Here is a 16756-nt window from a genome sequence, read left to right as displayed (position 1 = left end):
CCACTATTATTGGCTACTTTTTGAGTGCATATGGAAAATATATACCAATTTCAATTCTGCACAACTCGATCAAGTTCATAAGCCGGAGCACGCCTTACTATGCATATTTCACCTTGTGCTGCTTCTTTTGTCTGTTCGCCCTTTATGTCATGCAATCTGAGCAGCCGAACTACCATGCATATGCTTAGGCTTGGTCTGTCCCTCTCTCTCTCTCTCTCTCTCTCTCTCTCTCTCTCTCTATCTATCTATCTACCTCTCTGTCAATCCACCTAGTATTCTCTCTCTGGGCTTAATTTCCAGCGCGGCTTCCATTTCCATGCCGCCTAACCAGTTTTTTAGTAACGCTTTACACTCGCTTCCAAGCAGATCGCCGCAAGATTCCGCTTCGCTGTCGTTGCTGTCGTCGCTGGCAACGGTTTTTCTTTCTAATTAGAAAATGTGAAAAGTGAAAAGTTGTGTGCTTATAAGTGCTAAACAAACTGCACAACAAACACAAACCGACACAGATTTGTAAGGTAATTGGCTGTGGGTGGCTCTTGCCAGCATCATCAGGTGTCTACTTATAGAGGCTTCCTAGACTTTTTAAATTCTACTTAATTATTGCTCTGGTTGTTGTTATGTTTTGTTTGCTGCTGACCTCAGTATTTGTTGTTTTTTTGTTCTGTTCTTGCTTTAATTTGTTTTAATTAGTACCACAACAAATTAAATAATTTGTGTGCGTGCCTGTTTTTACACACGCGCATACAGACACACATATGTACATATACAAGACAAACGCACCCAAAAAACCAAAAAAAAAAAAGAAGCAAAACCAAGTCCCCACCAATAACAAGAACAATACCAACAACAAACAAAAATTACTCCAGAAGCATCGCAGCCAGAAAACCAGTTTCGAGTTTTACATTTGTTTCGAATTTTTCTTTTCATTTTCATTTGTATTAACCTTTTTGTTGAGCTGTTTATGTTTGTTATTATAGGTTGTTTCTGTTGTTGTTGGTATATTGTGTTTCAAGCTTTTCGCTGTTTTTCTTTTCTGGCCATTTTCCATATAGATTTTCATAATTTTGCCGTTTAATGGGCTTTGTTGTTGTTTTGGTTTTTTTCTTTCTTTTAAGCGACGCTTTCCAGTCGCTCTCCCCTCTCACACTTTTGTTCGCTCTTGCTCACTCTCTCTGCCTCTCTACTCTCTCTCCACTGGCTTCCAATGCGAGCGTTGCTTTGTTTTTATTTACTTTTGTTTAATTGTTTTTTACACATGGCGCGTCGCTTATGAATGAGCCGTGTCCAAAGCGCCCGCCGACCATAAATTATTAAAAGCAGCTGTCGTACTTTTTTCATAATTTTGTTATTTTAATTAGACATTTTTAGGCAGCTAGCTCATAATTTGTAGCTGCATAGGGATTCGAAATACACTCACAGAAACAACAAAGAACTGATGGCATCCTAAAATTAGGAAAAACTGATTTATTTACAACGGCACATCCTTAACGCGAAAAGATCAACTTAGCTTTCAAATGGGATTCTTCAAATATAGCTCACGCAACCAATAGAAAAGTGCCCTAAACCGACGCCACTAATGATCGGCGCACACATAAAGCGAACGAGAACGTATTCTAAATATTCGAATTCTGGCTTATAATAATATTAATTCAATATTAATTTAATTAATTAATCAATTAATTAATTCAATATTAATTTGTTCTCGATCGTCAAGAATCCCTTGCTTGATCAATTCGTTGCCAATTCTGCTCAATTCAATTACAAATGTTGCGATCAAGTTGCATAAAATGGGGAATTAAACTCTGTACACGAAGCTTGACTTGACGTAAAAAATTCATTATTTGATTTAATGCCTTTTTTTGCCAAAAATCGCATATTTATTCTTATTTGGGTAATATGCACTGAAATAAGATCAGTTTTTTTTAATTAACTAAATTGTTTATATTTGTTTAAAACAGCGAAATTTGATCTATAATTTAGTGAAATGGGTCCGGTATATATTGAAAAACATGCTTTTTACAGCAGTATCGTTTGGTTTCTGTTTGTTAAGCTCAAGTCTGTTAAGCTAATAAAAACGAAGACAAAAATTAACTTCAAAAATTACAACAAATTACGCCACTTGCGTATAATTGTTTTCCTCTACAATATGGCAATTACAATTACATCTACAATTATCCATTTTGTAAGTCAATGGTTGACTATGAACATTCCATTTGATTTTATTTTTGTAGACGATTTTGAAACATTAATTTTTGAGTGTACAGTAATTGCACAACAATTGGGCTTTCTCTTGCCTGTTCTTTCTGTTCTCTCTCTTCTTTCCCCCTTCTCTATTGCTGCCCTTGCCAGACGACGTTCTCAGCTTGGATTTCACCGATTCCTGCGAATTTCATAATTGCAACAGCGACGATTGTTGCTACGCCTCCAGTTCCACGCTCACGCTACACCAGCAACAACAACAGCATCAGCAGCAACATCATCGGCATCATCGCCGGCAACACTCACGGGGCATTTTTAGCGCCATGTCCTTGTCTTGCTCAAGCACCGATTCCCTATTCACAGATCCCCGCACCCCTGGAAGCAACAGCGAAATAGCGATAGTACTCCCAGAGGCACCGAATCCCTACTTCTCTGCCACGCCTGCCGAACTCAGCGATTTAAGTCAACTTCGCCTGCAGCTGCTCAACAAATCTCAGGCAACAAAGGACCGTCCGCTCAGCGAGATAAGTCTAACCTCCGGCGACACACTCTCGCCGAGCACAGCACGCGCTGTCCTGGAGCTGCAACGTCGCTGTCACGCCGATAAGCTTGCCTGCCTGAGCATCAGCCGAACCACACATCTGCACATCGAAGGGAGTGACCCCAACAACCTGATCACGGTCAATGGAGTAGCTGAGGAAGCGGAAAAGGAGCTGCTGCAGCAGATAGAAATCGCTGCCGAGGCAACGCCGGAGAGCTCGCCGGACGAGCTTATGGCTCTGCAGCTGGGCAAGAAGTTGGCCCAGGTTTTGGGCAGTGGAGGTGCATCCTCGCCGCAGACGACCGAAGGCTCCACGAACGCCGTGGGCTCACCGCTCAGCAATGGCGAGCTATTCAACATATCCAAGGCCAAGAAAGTGGAACTGCAGAATCTGTCGTCTCGCTTTACGGCCGTTACGCAGACGCCACCAACAACGATCCAAGCAACAGACACAGGTGAGTCCTAAAGATATGGGAAAAGTAGTGGGGCTGGGAATATAGGATAATGAACAGGGGATATTGGTGCGACTCTGCATTTATTTGCTCATTACTCATTCAAGGCAACTCAAAGCATTTAAACTCATATGGCAGAGCTGGTATTTTTCTTTTTTCCTCTTCGAGGGGGATGCGAACTCAAAACCAACATCGTTTGCCATTACAAACGCATTAAGTGCGGCACGTTGGGAGCTCATGTGTGTGTGTGTGTGTGTGTGTGTGTGTGTGTGTGTGTGTGTGTGTGTGTGTGTGTGTGTGTGTGTGTGTGTGTGTGTGTGTGTGTCTGCGCTTGCTTGTGTATGTGTGTTTGTTTGCGCTTGTGCGTTTTGCCAAAGTTCACGAATTATTTAAATTCCCACTTGACCGACGCAAATAACAAGGCGAGTCGCGAACCCAAAAACATTTCTTGTTTTTGTTGTCCCCCACTCCAGCTCACTTCAGAGCACAGCCGGTGCCCACTCAAGTGTGTGTGGGTGTATGTTAGGTCCAAAATCTAAAAGCTTGTCCCTTTTTTGCGCCAATTTCAAAGGCAAACACAAATAAAGCGCAGAAACAAGTGCTTGTCAAACTGTAAGCCAGAGTGCCAACTATAATTGAAGTGAGGAGCGACATGTCTCCAGATGACAACAATGTTGAATAAAAAATATAAATACCCCCACAATAGCAGCAGTTAATAAGTGTGCGTGGTGAAAGTTTCCAAAATCCGAAACATATCTATTGTAATGTCCATACAAAATGAAATAATGCAATGAAATACTACCCAAAAGTTATCAAACAGTTATGGGCATCGCACAGTATTTCCAATTTTCCAATTGTCCAAAATAAAGAACAGCTTTCGTTTTTGGCATTTGTTACAATCTGTGGATTTATGGTCATCGAGTAGTAATCCCCAACAGCATTGAACACCCAGAAAATGTTTGGCCAATACGCAGCGACTGATTTTAAATTAAAATTTATAGAAATTAACGGCTATTGAATACTTACAAAACAAATAAGATTGATCTGAAAAATTAAACAGGCCGTTTGTGCTTGTCTAATAGCATTTAAAAGTCATTTTAATTACATTAGCCAAGTGATTATCAAATGCTAATCAAATATTCGTCTAAGGCCAATTGCATAAAAATTGACATTTATTAAAAATTACACATACTCGTATGTACAACAGAAATTCTTCGAGTAGTTTACGAAAGAATCAATTATTTCCATTCAAAATAATATTTAAAGCTTTTTCTTAATTGTATTACATTTTTCTTTATGCCTTTGGTTTCTTTTTTGAGTTCGATGCATTTCAATTTAGTCAGTCTTCGCATCCGGTTATAAAAATCAATTATCGAATCGTGCCTTTGAAGGCATCATCTAGGACAACGGAAACGAAGGAGCTACAGATTATTAATTCGTTGTTTATCCAAATGACCTCAACACAAGTTTTTTAATTAAGTTATTCGCTTTCTCGTTGCCCCTTGAAACTGATCCGATCAGCAGCGCGTTCCTAAAACAAAGCAGCAACAAAAAATATTAAACACAAACACGAGCAGTTAGGGTCCAAAGTAATTATTGGCACATTTATGCAAGCGCCCAGAATATATTTTTAAAAATTATATAATTGCCTGCGAAATAAAAAATAAAACTTGCCCAAGACCGAAAAACATAGCCTCCCACCAACCCTACCCTTCCCTTTTTCCGACACACTCACACACGTATGAATTGTGTCCCGACACCCCACGTCCCAGACCCTAATTGCACGGCAAATGAGGCTGAGGCCATGAAAGCGACGACGCGGGGCTTACGAGTTAAAGCCAGCACGCGCTGTTTAAGCGGTTCGTGAGGTTGGTTTGGGGGAGGAGGGGTTGGAGACGGGCTCCATCTGTAAAAACTTAAAAATTTCAAACACGTCTTCATTGTTTACAAAATGTCAGCCGGAAGCAGCCCGCCCACATCTCAGCGCCACCACGCGGACTGAATCCTGCGCATTGTGCTTCCATTGTTTGCAGCCTTTCGAGTGTAGACGGCCGAAAAAAAGTTTAAATTTTAATTAAATCATGTTGAACAATGAATGATACACGTGGGTAAAGCGCGCGAGGCTCCTCTTTACCGACGGTACCAACGATGGCGACGATGATGATGATGATGATGACGATGATGATGGGCGCGATAAGCGGCTTGTTAGAGTTGGATGGAGGGGGTTGAGCATTTATTTTGAGGGTATGGCAGGCTCGCTAAGCACTCCGCGTTCGGTGCTCGTAAAAATTTGCTTTAAGCAAATGAAAGTGTTTAAGTAAAAAATAGGAAAAAAATGAAAAAATTGCACACAACAAACAAATCATGCTGTTCGTCTATTCGTTTCGTTACAGTCACGCCCCCCTGCGTCCCCAGCTCAGGCAGCACAGGCAGCACTACGGAAACGCAATCAACTGTTATAATTTCGTTTAAATCATCCCAAACAGCTGTGCAATCTCAGGCGCCCCCACCGGCGACGACCACTGAAGGCGCTGAGCACGATGATGGCAATGACATTGGGCATGTGGATCCTATGCCGCCGCCGCCCGGTTTTGGCACGCCCACAACGCCGCTGCTGTCAAGCAATGTGCTCAAGAAAGTCGCTAGCTTTACGGCTGAGAAGGCAGCAGCGGTCCAGGGCAGTGGCAGCGCACAGAGCCCCGCCAATGAGCAGCTTGCCGCACTGACAGCCACCTCGACACCGGTGGCAGCTTCAGTGGCCGCCGCCGCCGCCGCCGCCGCATCCGCCTCTGCAACAGCCACCCAGCTACCTGAACAACCTACTGGTGGTGCTATGGCTGGTGCTGGCCCGCGACGCGGCTCTTCTTATGTACCGGAAAAGTTAAGCTTCGCTGCATATGAAAAGTTCGAAGGTAAGTCTGTCGAATTTTTTTTCTATCCCCATATTCTTACTCCTCGTTGCTTCTAAGACTCAAGTGAAGCGCAAAGTTACAACCCAATCTAACAGTAAAGGTTACTCCCCTCCCCCCTTCCCCCTTCCCCTCCACCTCTTGGCACCAGCACCTGTCAATTTTTGCCACGTTTTCTTGCGCCTTTCGTTTGTTTTTCTTAACTTTTGTTGCCTCGCAAATTTCGAATTGCGCCACGTTTCGCTGCGTTTATTGTTTGCTTAACAGAGTTAACAATTAGTTACTACGCTCCAACTCAAATCAAATCAGCAATTGAATTATGACCCGCTGCCCTAAATGCCAAACATTTTAAGTTACAAGCGTTAGCTAAACGTGTTTCGCAGGAGTGATTCCTTTTGGAAAAGCCGAAGCTAAAATAAATTTCAAATGGACCAGTTACAGCTCACGATGTTGTGGGAAATGTGCTGGAATCTGGTAACTGAATATTAGCCTCAAATCTGGCAACAGTTCTCTGAGTCTTAAGTGCTAAATATCATAGAATTTTTTAATTAGTATTGTTATAGAATTTTTTGTTGCTCATAATATAGAAAATATATGTATTTACATAAATCTAAAACCAATTGTTTTGAATTAAAATCCTTCGAAATTACTTAATTTCTAATTAACTAGCGACAACTTAAAGGGCAGTACTCCATTTTAGTTTTTCACATTCGATTTCGATAGATTCTTTGACAACTTCTATAAGGGAATTCAATTCAATTTAAAAAACAAAAGTTTGCTTGACAATCGAAATCTTATTATTACCGAAAAATTAAAATTTAAATGTAATACACATATAGGTTTATATAATACGAAATTACATTTATAGAATACAAATACAAATTATTAAAATCATTAATTTCAATAGTTAGAATAGAATTTGGTTTACAAATTTTTTTAGTTTTGTCGTTTGTAAAGATTTGTACTCGAAGACAAAAGAGGGCCGAGGCGGGCATCTTCTACCCCTCCAGGTTTCATTTAAGATGCCTGATTGAGGCAGCAGAAACAGGATTCAGATAGTGGCGGGAGCTCTAACGGACTACTATGAAATAGGTCGAACTGCTAATAGGATGCATGATTGCACAATAAACTCTGCCGTAGCTGTGGAGAAGAAAGCATCCAACACGTTCTCTGAAACAAAACAGTATCTGGGCAAACTAGGCTGTCCGTCATAGCTTCCACTTTTTACTGATTCTATAAAATAGTTTCAAACATCGCGTAAAGTTCGTAAAAATCGTCATTCCTAAGCAGGCCTCCACCACAATAATCTGTACCCCTAGGAGTTGAGGTGAAATTTGTTAGATATTTGTTGCTTTATTTGAGTGGAACTGAAAGTCTAGATCGAATTTGTTTTAGTGCAGCATGTTTGAGTTAGTTTTCTAACGTATCCTTCTTAGTAATAAAGCGCAATGAAAAAACGGTGTTTGGACCTGTTTCGTAAATCATTCTAATTAGTTTCTCCTGGTCCTCCTGGTGTTCTGAGATGAAACTTTCTAACGACCTGGCATAGTCATCTGAAGAGTCAACTTTCCAATCCAAGGGTAATGGCAGATAATTAAATTTTGTAATGTTTTAATACTGGAGGTTATAAAAAGTTTTCATGTTTTAAGGAATGAACATTTTAAATATTGCTTAATATAGCAGAATCTTATTATATCTCTTTAATTAATCAATAATCCCTACATCTATGCAACAATATTTGTGTATGTAAGGACTTGGTATGCTTTGCAAATATGCCCCCGAAACTCTACAAATACCACATCACACACACACACACACACACACACACACACACACACACACACACACACACACACACATCCACTCACTCGCACTCACACTCAATTGGGGTCCAGACACAAAGGCTCCAATTTGGGCAGATTTGTGCTTAAAAATTCCAATGATGCAGCCGCAGAACTATTTACAGACACCGAAGTGCCAAACTTTGGCGAACATTTTGAAAGGGTTCCCTATAAGCAGGAGAAGCATTGTTAGGCCACGCCCACAAAGACAAATCTCCTTGAATTGCCTGCGGTATGCGCTAATTGGTAAGCTCATCCGCTCAACTTCGTCGTCTGTGGTTCATGCGCCCAAATTAATGCAAACAAACATTTTAACGCCTCGATGGCGAACAAAACTGCATTCTGAAATGCAACCGGACGCACAATTTGCAGGCACTTGCTGCTCCATTCTACCATTCTCGGCTGCCTCCTCTCAGTTCTCGGTTCTCGGTTGTCATTGCCGTTGCCGTTGTCGTTGCCGTTGTCGTTGTCATTGTCTGAAGTGGCCATCAATTCTTTGTGGCTTAAGCGCCTGTCCCGCGTCCCGCCTCCCGCCTGTCCGCAAACACTCGCAACTCTCTGTCCCGTATTGCCCGCTTAGCCATCTGTTTGCTGGAGCAGCTTTTTGTCGCGACTTTTCATCAACGACGGCAGCTCTTGCGGCCCTGGTCAAAATCTGATTTATATGCCCGGCAACGTAACGTTGCCAAGCTTAAGCGAAGGACGCCGCGCCGGACCAGAAGAGAGGAAGTGTGTTTGCGCACAATGTTTGTGCAACGCGTAATGAAACAATATTTTCGGCGTCCTCTGCTCTACCTCCCAACCGAACCTCTCCTGGAACTACCATCGCTACTAACGCCCTTATGCCATCATCCTTTGTTGTTCTGCTTTGTGGTTTTTGGCATCGTTTCATTTTCGCCATTTGTGTTGTCTGATGGCAGCGAAAGTGTTGCCTAGCACGATGCGTTGCCTTCGCCGTTGCCGTTGCCGTTGATGAATGCGACGCATGCATGCGTGCAACGCCATTCCATAGACAACAGAAAACAACAACAGCAACAACAGCAGCAGCAGCAGCAGCAGCAGACACAGACCCTGCAATCGCTGCCCTGAAGCTTCTTTGCCAGCACCATCAACAACCGACCGGCAATGAAATGCAGCCAAGCAGTTATGCAAATTTGTTGGCGGCGCGCAGTTTCATCAAAAGTTCCCTGGCCACAGCTAAGCTGGCGTTTATGCAGCGACGCGTGCTACCTACAATCTCCCCCTCCCCCTTCCACCGCCCACCTCCTCCAGCACACTACCTTTGGCAGCCGTGCACTATCAAACAGCTGCTGACGTCATATGATAAGACATCAATCTATTTTTCAAGAGCATTCACCTAACAATCACCAACTCACAACTATCAAGAACGGAGTAATCGCCCCAATAAATAAGTAAACCCAACCCCTTAAGGAACGACTCATATAAGCCCTGTTCCTTACCCTCCCGAAAAGAACGCAAACGGAAATCAGGGCTATTACAATTGACTCCACAGCTCCACAACTGACTCCACAGACTGTTACAGCTTATTTAAAGCTTTTGTTTGTCAATCGAAGGGAATTAAGACACAGTTTCAGACATTTTGATTCACATCAAAAGTTATTAAATAGGATTTACATATCACGCTTTGAATGCGTTCTTTAAGATCGATTTTTCTTGTCCTGGGCCTCAATAATGATATCTTCTATGGACGAATATATATGGCAAACTTATGTAGCATAAGCTTGTCAAAAAAAAACTATCTAGTACACAGTTATTTACTAACTGCCTATCGTCCTTTATTAGACGTCCTCTATCTGTAGGCAGCAGAAGGAGAAGATATTTAGTAGTATTCCGCTTTTGGCAGCCAAGTTAATTTTCGATTATATTTCGGAAGCTAAGTTCAATCTTTACTCTTAGTCTTTAGTCTTTGATTAGTTTAATTACTAATTTACTTCCTGTTATCAGATCTATTTCATATTTTATTGCTACGAATACCACGAGCTGTTCAAAAATAAACTTGATATACGTATAGTGATATGCTAAGTAGCAGGCTATAACTATCTATCCTAAAAGCCTGAAAATAATTTTACTACTCGTTAGAACTAAATATTTAACATTCTCAATACCACGATTTTGTATCTACTTGAGTTCTAAAATCTGCAAAAGAGCATTCGGAAAGGGAATCATATCTTTTACTTATTTAGCACAAATTTATAAAAACAAAAAAAAACACTATTCTAGTCACAGTTACTAATTCCTTCGATGCACCTTTCGTTCTCTGTTAGTCTCCTATATCTGTACAAATTAGTAAGAAGAGATATGGATTACAAGTATTCTGCCTTTGTCAGCCAAGTTAATTTTGATTTACATTTCGTTGCCTGATTCATGATTTTTGAATATTGGGTTCAAGCTTTACTTTTAGTTGGTCTTTGTTCTGTTTAATTACTAATTTACGTCTTATTATCAGCTCTATCATATTTTTATTGCTTCGAATAGCATGAGCTGTGCAACAAATTGCCGCTAGGGTTTTCCAATTTGGCTTTCTGTTTAACTTATCTGATTCGGCTGTCAAGTGGGGTGCACGAATATATGTTGCATATAGCAGGGCGCTATAAATTTAAACACATGATTCAACCGACGCACATATAGTATATGTAGCTATACTCAAATCAATAACAGCTATTAAAGTGCAGCCCCTTAAGCTATCAGCTTTCATTCATTCTTATCAGTCACTCTCTTGTGCTCTGACTATATGACTAACGACCTTGCCAAAGACGGCGTCGGCCCTACGCTGACTACTATAGCAATACCCGAACGTCTACAAACTAAATGATCTTTTACGAAACTAGCTGCGACTTATCAGAGTATAACGCAGCGTCGTCGGTGGCGATGGTTGTGGTGTTCACGTCATGTTCCACACCGAGAATTGATTATGTTTTTGATAAGTACGACATATTTAATTTTGCGAAATGAAAAATATGACAAAGCCACGACTACGCTGACGCTGGTGCTATAAAAAAGAAAAACAGTCGAGTGCGCGCATTAACACGGCACGGGTGTAAAGAATAAATAACCCGTAAAATATTACACATAGCCTCAAAAATGCTCAGCAACGTTTGGTGTCCGTTGCTGGCCAAATGGGACGACCAAGGGCACGTGCCCACAGTCGCAGTTATCCAACGGCATCAGCACCAACAGCATCAGCAGCAGCAGCAGCGTGGATCTGGGCTCATTATGTGGCGCGAACCGGAAGTTTGGAAAGAGCCCCACATGCAGCCAACGGCGTCACATTATCTGCAACTAATTTCCATGACGGCAGAGCATGCTCGTCGCGCTCGTCAGCCAAAGCTCAAGCCAAAAGCACCGCCACTAGCACCTGCAGCTGATGCCATTCTCAGCACCCCTCGATCCGCACCCTCATCACCTCCATTGACTGACATCAGTTGCCATATTCTACGCATTCGCGTGGCCCACGCGCTTGACCTGCAGCTGCGCCCACAGTCGATGGCTGCCCCAACTCCATGCGCTGACAGCCAACGTAAGTTTTTGGGGCCTTGACTTCCTTAACTTTCCTCCAAATGAGCAAAATAATACCAAAACAACATTTATTTATGCCGAATTAAACTCTACCAGCCAAATGATAGAGGGAGGAAGTCGACGAAACTGCATGGAACAGCTGGAAAGAGCGGATGCTACTCTAACTTGGAGAGCCCTTATCTCAGACTTGAAAGCTAGACAATTTAGATTCCCTTATCGGACCTCCTCTTAAAAAGCCAATTAATGACGTCTTTTTCAAGTCAATAGTCCAACTACTTAGCTGTATATATTTGTATGGAAATTAAAATACACATACTACGCAAGCATTTGTGTATTTTTGTAAGCTGAGCTGAACTTAGTTTTATCTTACCCATGACGATATTCAAAATTCTACGACTACTCTATGTGTACTTTTACGTATATATAGTACATGGTTGTTATATTATCTTCCATTCAATTTTTTAGTGATTATTCCAACTTAATCTTGTATAAGATCTAGAAAAGATTTGTTATTGATTTGCATATTTTCTTGCTTCAACTTGCAAAACATTACAATCACTGTTCGACTTTAGCATCTGCTGTTTAATTATTTTCTCTAATTTTAATAATATTTAAAAATAATATTAATATTGAACTAAACTCTTCATTTAATTCTATTATCTTCTCTTTTATTAAAAAGTGGAGCTGCCCCCTTTCATTTTTGATTCCCAAATTTAATAGAAGGATTATATTGAATAAATGCTTTAATTTTGATAACCTGACAGAAAGTTGCTCCTCTTATATTAATTTCTTGTCTAAATATTCCAAATTTATTGATAATTAGCATTATCTTAGCAGTTATCAGTTATTAGGAGGATTAAATAAAGTCTAATCAAAGGCATAGGTATAGGTAGAACTGTGCTGATATCCAAAACAGGATAAGCTTAAATGAACCACCGTCCTACCCGCTCCTACTTGAACTTTTTTGCCAATAAAATTAATCAATGCGTCCTATAAATAAAAAGCACCAACATTTCCTGCATTTTCTCTAGTGCACCAAAAACAAAAACTACTCCGAATCAATGTATGTGTATTAAAAAATAATAAAAGATAATATAACAGAAAAAATATTGAATTTGTATAAATAAAGTATTTACTGTACGCTTAATCAATTAAATTTGATTAAACACTTTTTCGTCTAATTAAAGATAAAACTTTCTAGTTTTAGCTCGGATTTTAATTATTAAGCTTCGAAACGGTTTTATTTCATCTGTTTTTGAGAACCATTTCCTTTTCTTAATCGGTGTCAGGGTATTTCGTAGTCAATCCAGAGAAGCGCCTGCTTGTTTATTTATTCTTTTTATTTCTGCCTTCTCATTGTTGCCTGCCTGGCAAGCACATAAATCATTGTGCATGCGGCCAAGATGGACGCAGCTGCTGTGGCACAAAGTTTATGCCCCTTTCCAGAATTTCTTCTCTTATCACATTAGTTTGCTGACTAAACAAACTCCTTTTTCTTTGCAGGTCAAATGCTGATTAAATGGCTCATCTCGACGCTGAACAGCAAGAACAGTATCCCGGAAACGGAGATCAATGCCATGGCCTTGCAGTTGTGCAATAATCTCAAATATGTGGGCGTGTTGAAGCAAATTTCCAACGAGCAACAGGACACATTTAGCGTGAGTAGAGAATTTAATTTTCAAGAGTCCGTTGAACTCTGACAACGGAAATTGGTCAGCCGTAGGAACAGCTGCAGAAACAGGCACAGCACCGGAAATGCAATGACGCCAACGGAAATAATGCGAAATGAATTTCAAAGTTCGAACTTCGAAGCTGGGTGTCGCCTAATTGCCAGCTTGGCGTGTCATTAATGCCAATTTCTGCCACTGATAGCACAGCTTGAAAACTAGTCGTAGTTGTAGGCATTGCAGCTATGTATATGCATGTACATAGCTACTATGTATGTATATGCACTCTATCTGCATATTACTCATACGCCCCGTTGTCAACGTCGAAGTTTTCTTCGACACACAAAAAAAAAAGAGAATAACCGCAAAGTTTTTGCCGGAAATTAGCAATTCCATTGCAAAAAGCGCATGAGAGAAAGCAACCAATGCACTCCACTTCAGTGCTTGCTAGAGTAGAGTGGTCTCTGTACCTCCCCTCGTCCTTCCTCCCCCCGCCCACGGCTGACGAGCAACTGCTGCCTAGTTGACTGCCTAGTTTCCAGCCTGAAAGTGTCAGAACTTGTTAAAACTTTGCACTTGGTAGCCGTCAAGTTGCCGCCACCACCGACGAAACCGCCTTCGGCCAACTCCCTGCACTTTTTTGCATGCGAAATTATGAAGCCACAGCTCCCAGACGCGCCGTCCTAGGGAAGGGGGTAGCTGCTTACGCCGACAGTGGCCAGCTGGAAGCATATACATAAAGCATACATACACTAAAAAAATCGAACAGTTTCTGAATAATTTAAACAATACATTGATCAAATTTCAAACGTACAATATTCGTAGCAATTCCATGTTGAAAGAGATACTAGATACTAGACTTATGCTGCAGCAAACCACTTTGGACCTTACCTGACCATAGCTTTAATGTTTTTAGAATCTTTTATAGCAAGATTTTGTGTGATTTTGAATTCTTTTTCTGAAAAGTATTTATTTATTCATCAATATCCATTTTGTCCCTTTAAAGTAATCCCTCTCAGACATAATGCACTTATTCGGCGGCCAACTGAGAAGTTAGGTTAATTTGTTTGTTACTAACTAATCACCCCAGAAGAATTTGAATTCCAATACAAACGGGTATACCCTTTTATAACTAAAATAAATATCTTTGAAGATCCGAGAGTGATCTTTCAGTTGGACTTAACTCGAAAAGCAGTCAGTGACAATTAATGTCACCAGTTCCTATGTTAAATCAGCAAATAAAGATAATCTAAATTTAAAAACAATTCTTATTACAATTCATGTTCAATTGGTAGAACCAAATTGAAGCTCCCCTTGAATACATATTTTTTAATTAAAATAATTATTTTTATAGTTCTAAGAGTGATCTTTCTGTTGGACCTAGGCTCCAACTCAAAAACCAGGCAGTGGCAGAAAACATCTCCAGTTCCTGCTAGCCTTAACAGCTTTGCACTTGGTTGCTGGCAATATGTTAAATCAACAAATTAAGATAATCTTAATTAAAATTTAAGCTCCCCTTGAATACCTTTGTTTTAAATTGAAATAAATATCTTTGTAGAACTAGGAGTGATCTTTCAGTTGGACCCAAAACCAGGCAGTGGCAGAAAACGTTTCTAGTTCCTGCTAGCCTTAATAGCTTTGCACTTGGTTGCTGGCAATATGTTAAATCAACAAATAAAGATAATCTTAATTTTGAACAATTCTTATCAAAATTCATGTTCAATTGGTAGAATCAAAAATGAATGTTTTTAAACAAATTTAAGCTCCCCTTGAATACCTATTCCTTAAATTAAAATAAATATCTTTGTACATCTAAGAGTGATCTTTCAGTTGTTGCTAGCCTTAGCAGCTTCTTAACAATGAGTTATAGACAAGGCATAGGTGACCCCAAATGCCTATTTACTGCTGATTTAGAATAGCAATAACTTTTCGAAATTTCAAAACTAGAGTTAAACAGTTATGTCCCAATTTGAAAGCAATTACAATTTTTTACAGTGCAGTCTCAGCCAAATGGATTCTATGCATTACAAAGCTGAAGAGTTGCCGTTTTTTGTGGCATTTGACCGCCATGCCAATTTCAAATGTGGCTAAAAGTCAAAAGTTAAATAAACAAAACTGTTAAAAACATTTCAACACCATTTGCCGCTTAGCCGGGTGACTTTAATTGCTTGGAGCAAAGCCACCCGACTTCTGTCCATTACCTAGGCACAACTTTTTGGTACTACAAATATGTGTACGAGTCTATGCCGTGCTTAAGCTCAAGTTAAGTGTTATTGGCTAGGCTTGACAGCAACAGAAACAGCAATAATGAAAGACTGGCTAAGAATGCGACCGCTCATGTCCATGAAATTACTTGAGTCCAAAGTTTTAGTAGCAGCAGCTTAACCTCAAATCCCCAACAACAATCGGCCGTTGACAATCATGTCCACCTCTGAAAATGTCCAGACAACGACACGTTAAGTGATTTTCTATGTGAGATGATACTTGAGCTTTGAGATTATGATATCACAAATTTTCACGGCGTCATCAGCTCGGGCAACAGGCCAAAAAGTGTCCTCTTGGCTCCTCGCTTTTGTTGTTGTTATCGTTGCTAATGTTGTTGCTGGTTGCTCTGCTTGTTATTGTTGTTGTTGCTGTTGCTGTTGCTGATGCCATTGTTGTTGTCTATGCTGTTGCTACTCATTGAAAGTTTGTGCGTTTTTATTACTTTTGGCAAGTTTATCAGCTTGTAGGATTCCTTTGTTAACGAACAACTTTGAGAGCAAACAAGCAGTGCTATTAAAACTATGCGTATGTGCTTGTGCGTCTGCCTGTGACTCCCAAACTGTTGTGGCAGAATGCAATTAAAAATTGAAATTCAATTATGTCACATGAAGCGACAAGAAGCGACACTGCCAAGTGTCGCACACACGCTAATCAGAGGGCGGCGGGGGGTGGGCGTGTCAGGGTGAGAAATGCAAATCAAGTGCAACACATGGGCGGCAACAACTGGGCGTGGCAAGGAGTTAGTTACGGGGGGTTTTGTGGGGGGTGGTGTTATCGCACTTTATAGCATTTGCGCAAGTGTTTACACTTTGGCGGCAACAATTTGCATGTTCGCTCCCGTCCTTAGAGCTCCCATCCCCTCCCCCTCTTTGCAAAGAGGTGAGCAACAAAAAGTGAACTAAATATAAAGCTGTAAGCAAATCCCCGACCTGGGACAATCACGATGACGATGACAATGACTTGCACTAGCACTAGCAATGGCAATGGCGATGCAATGTGAAGCCAGAACGCAGTTCACTTTGTGACATTTACTTGTCAGCTTGGGGAGAGCTGCAAGAGGGGGCAGAACACGGGCGAGGGCGAAGGCTGCTGCTTTTAAGCTCTTCGACACACTTGAGACCAACTGTGAAAGCGCTAAATTCCCAGCCAGCCACTCAAGCCGTGCAATTAGAAGTCAATGGCTAATATGAGATCTTTAGCTCTGCTTTTAGAATACAGCGAGATGAGAATAATCCAATAATTTAGCATAATACCATTTTAGAGCAATGATGTCACAATACACATACTTTCCGAAAATCAACAAATAAAGATAATCTTAATTTAGGAACAATTCTTATTACAATTT

At 40.7% G+C, this 16756-nt stretch overlaps 1 protein-coding gene across 3 annotated transcripts in view; it reads left to right on the top strand.

Moving 5' to 3' along the window:
• LOC115632047 (protein cappuccino) overlaps positions 1 to 16756 on the top strand; it is a 38820-nt gene that overhangs the window by 18729 nt on the left and 3335 nt on the right. For all 3 annotated transcript variants that reach the window (XM_030529019.1, XM_030529021.1, XM_030529020.1), the window contains exons 3-5: positions 2563 to 3195; positions 5586 to 6104; positions 12983 to 13137. In XM_030529019.1, the coding sequence (XP_030384879.1) occupies positions 2563 to 3195; positions 5586 to 6104; positions 12983 to 13137 (1307 nt within the window). The remainder of the gene's footprint in view (positions 1 to 2562; positions 3196 to 5585; positions 6105 to 12982; positions 13138 to 16756) is intronic.

This window comes from Scaptodrosophila lebanonensis, unplaced genomic scaffold, assembly GCF_003285725.1.
Source record: "Scaptodrosophila lebanonensis strain 11010-0011.00,11010-0021.00 unplaced genomic scaffold, SlebRS2 tig00001412-arrow-pilon, whole genome shotgun sequence".
Taxonomy (NCBI): Eukaryota; Metazoa; Arthropoda; class Insecta; order Diptera; family Drosophilidae; genus Scaptodrosophila; species Scaptodrosophila lebanonensis.
This window is presented reverse-complemented; position numbering and strand designations above follow the sequence as displayed.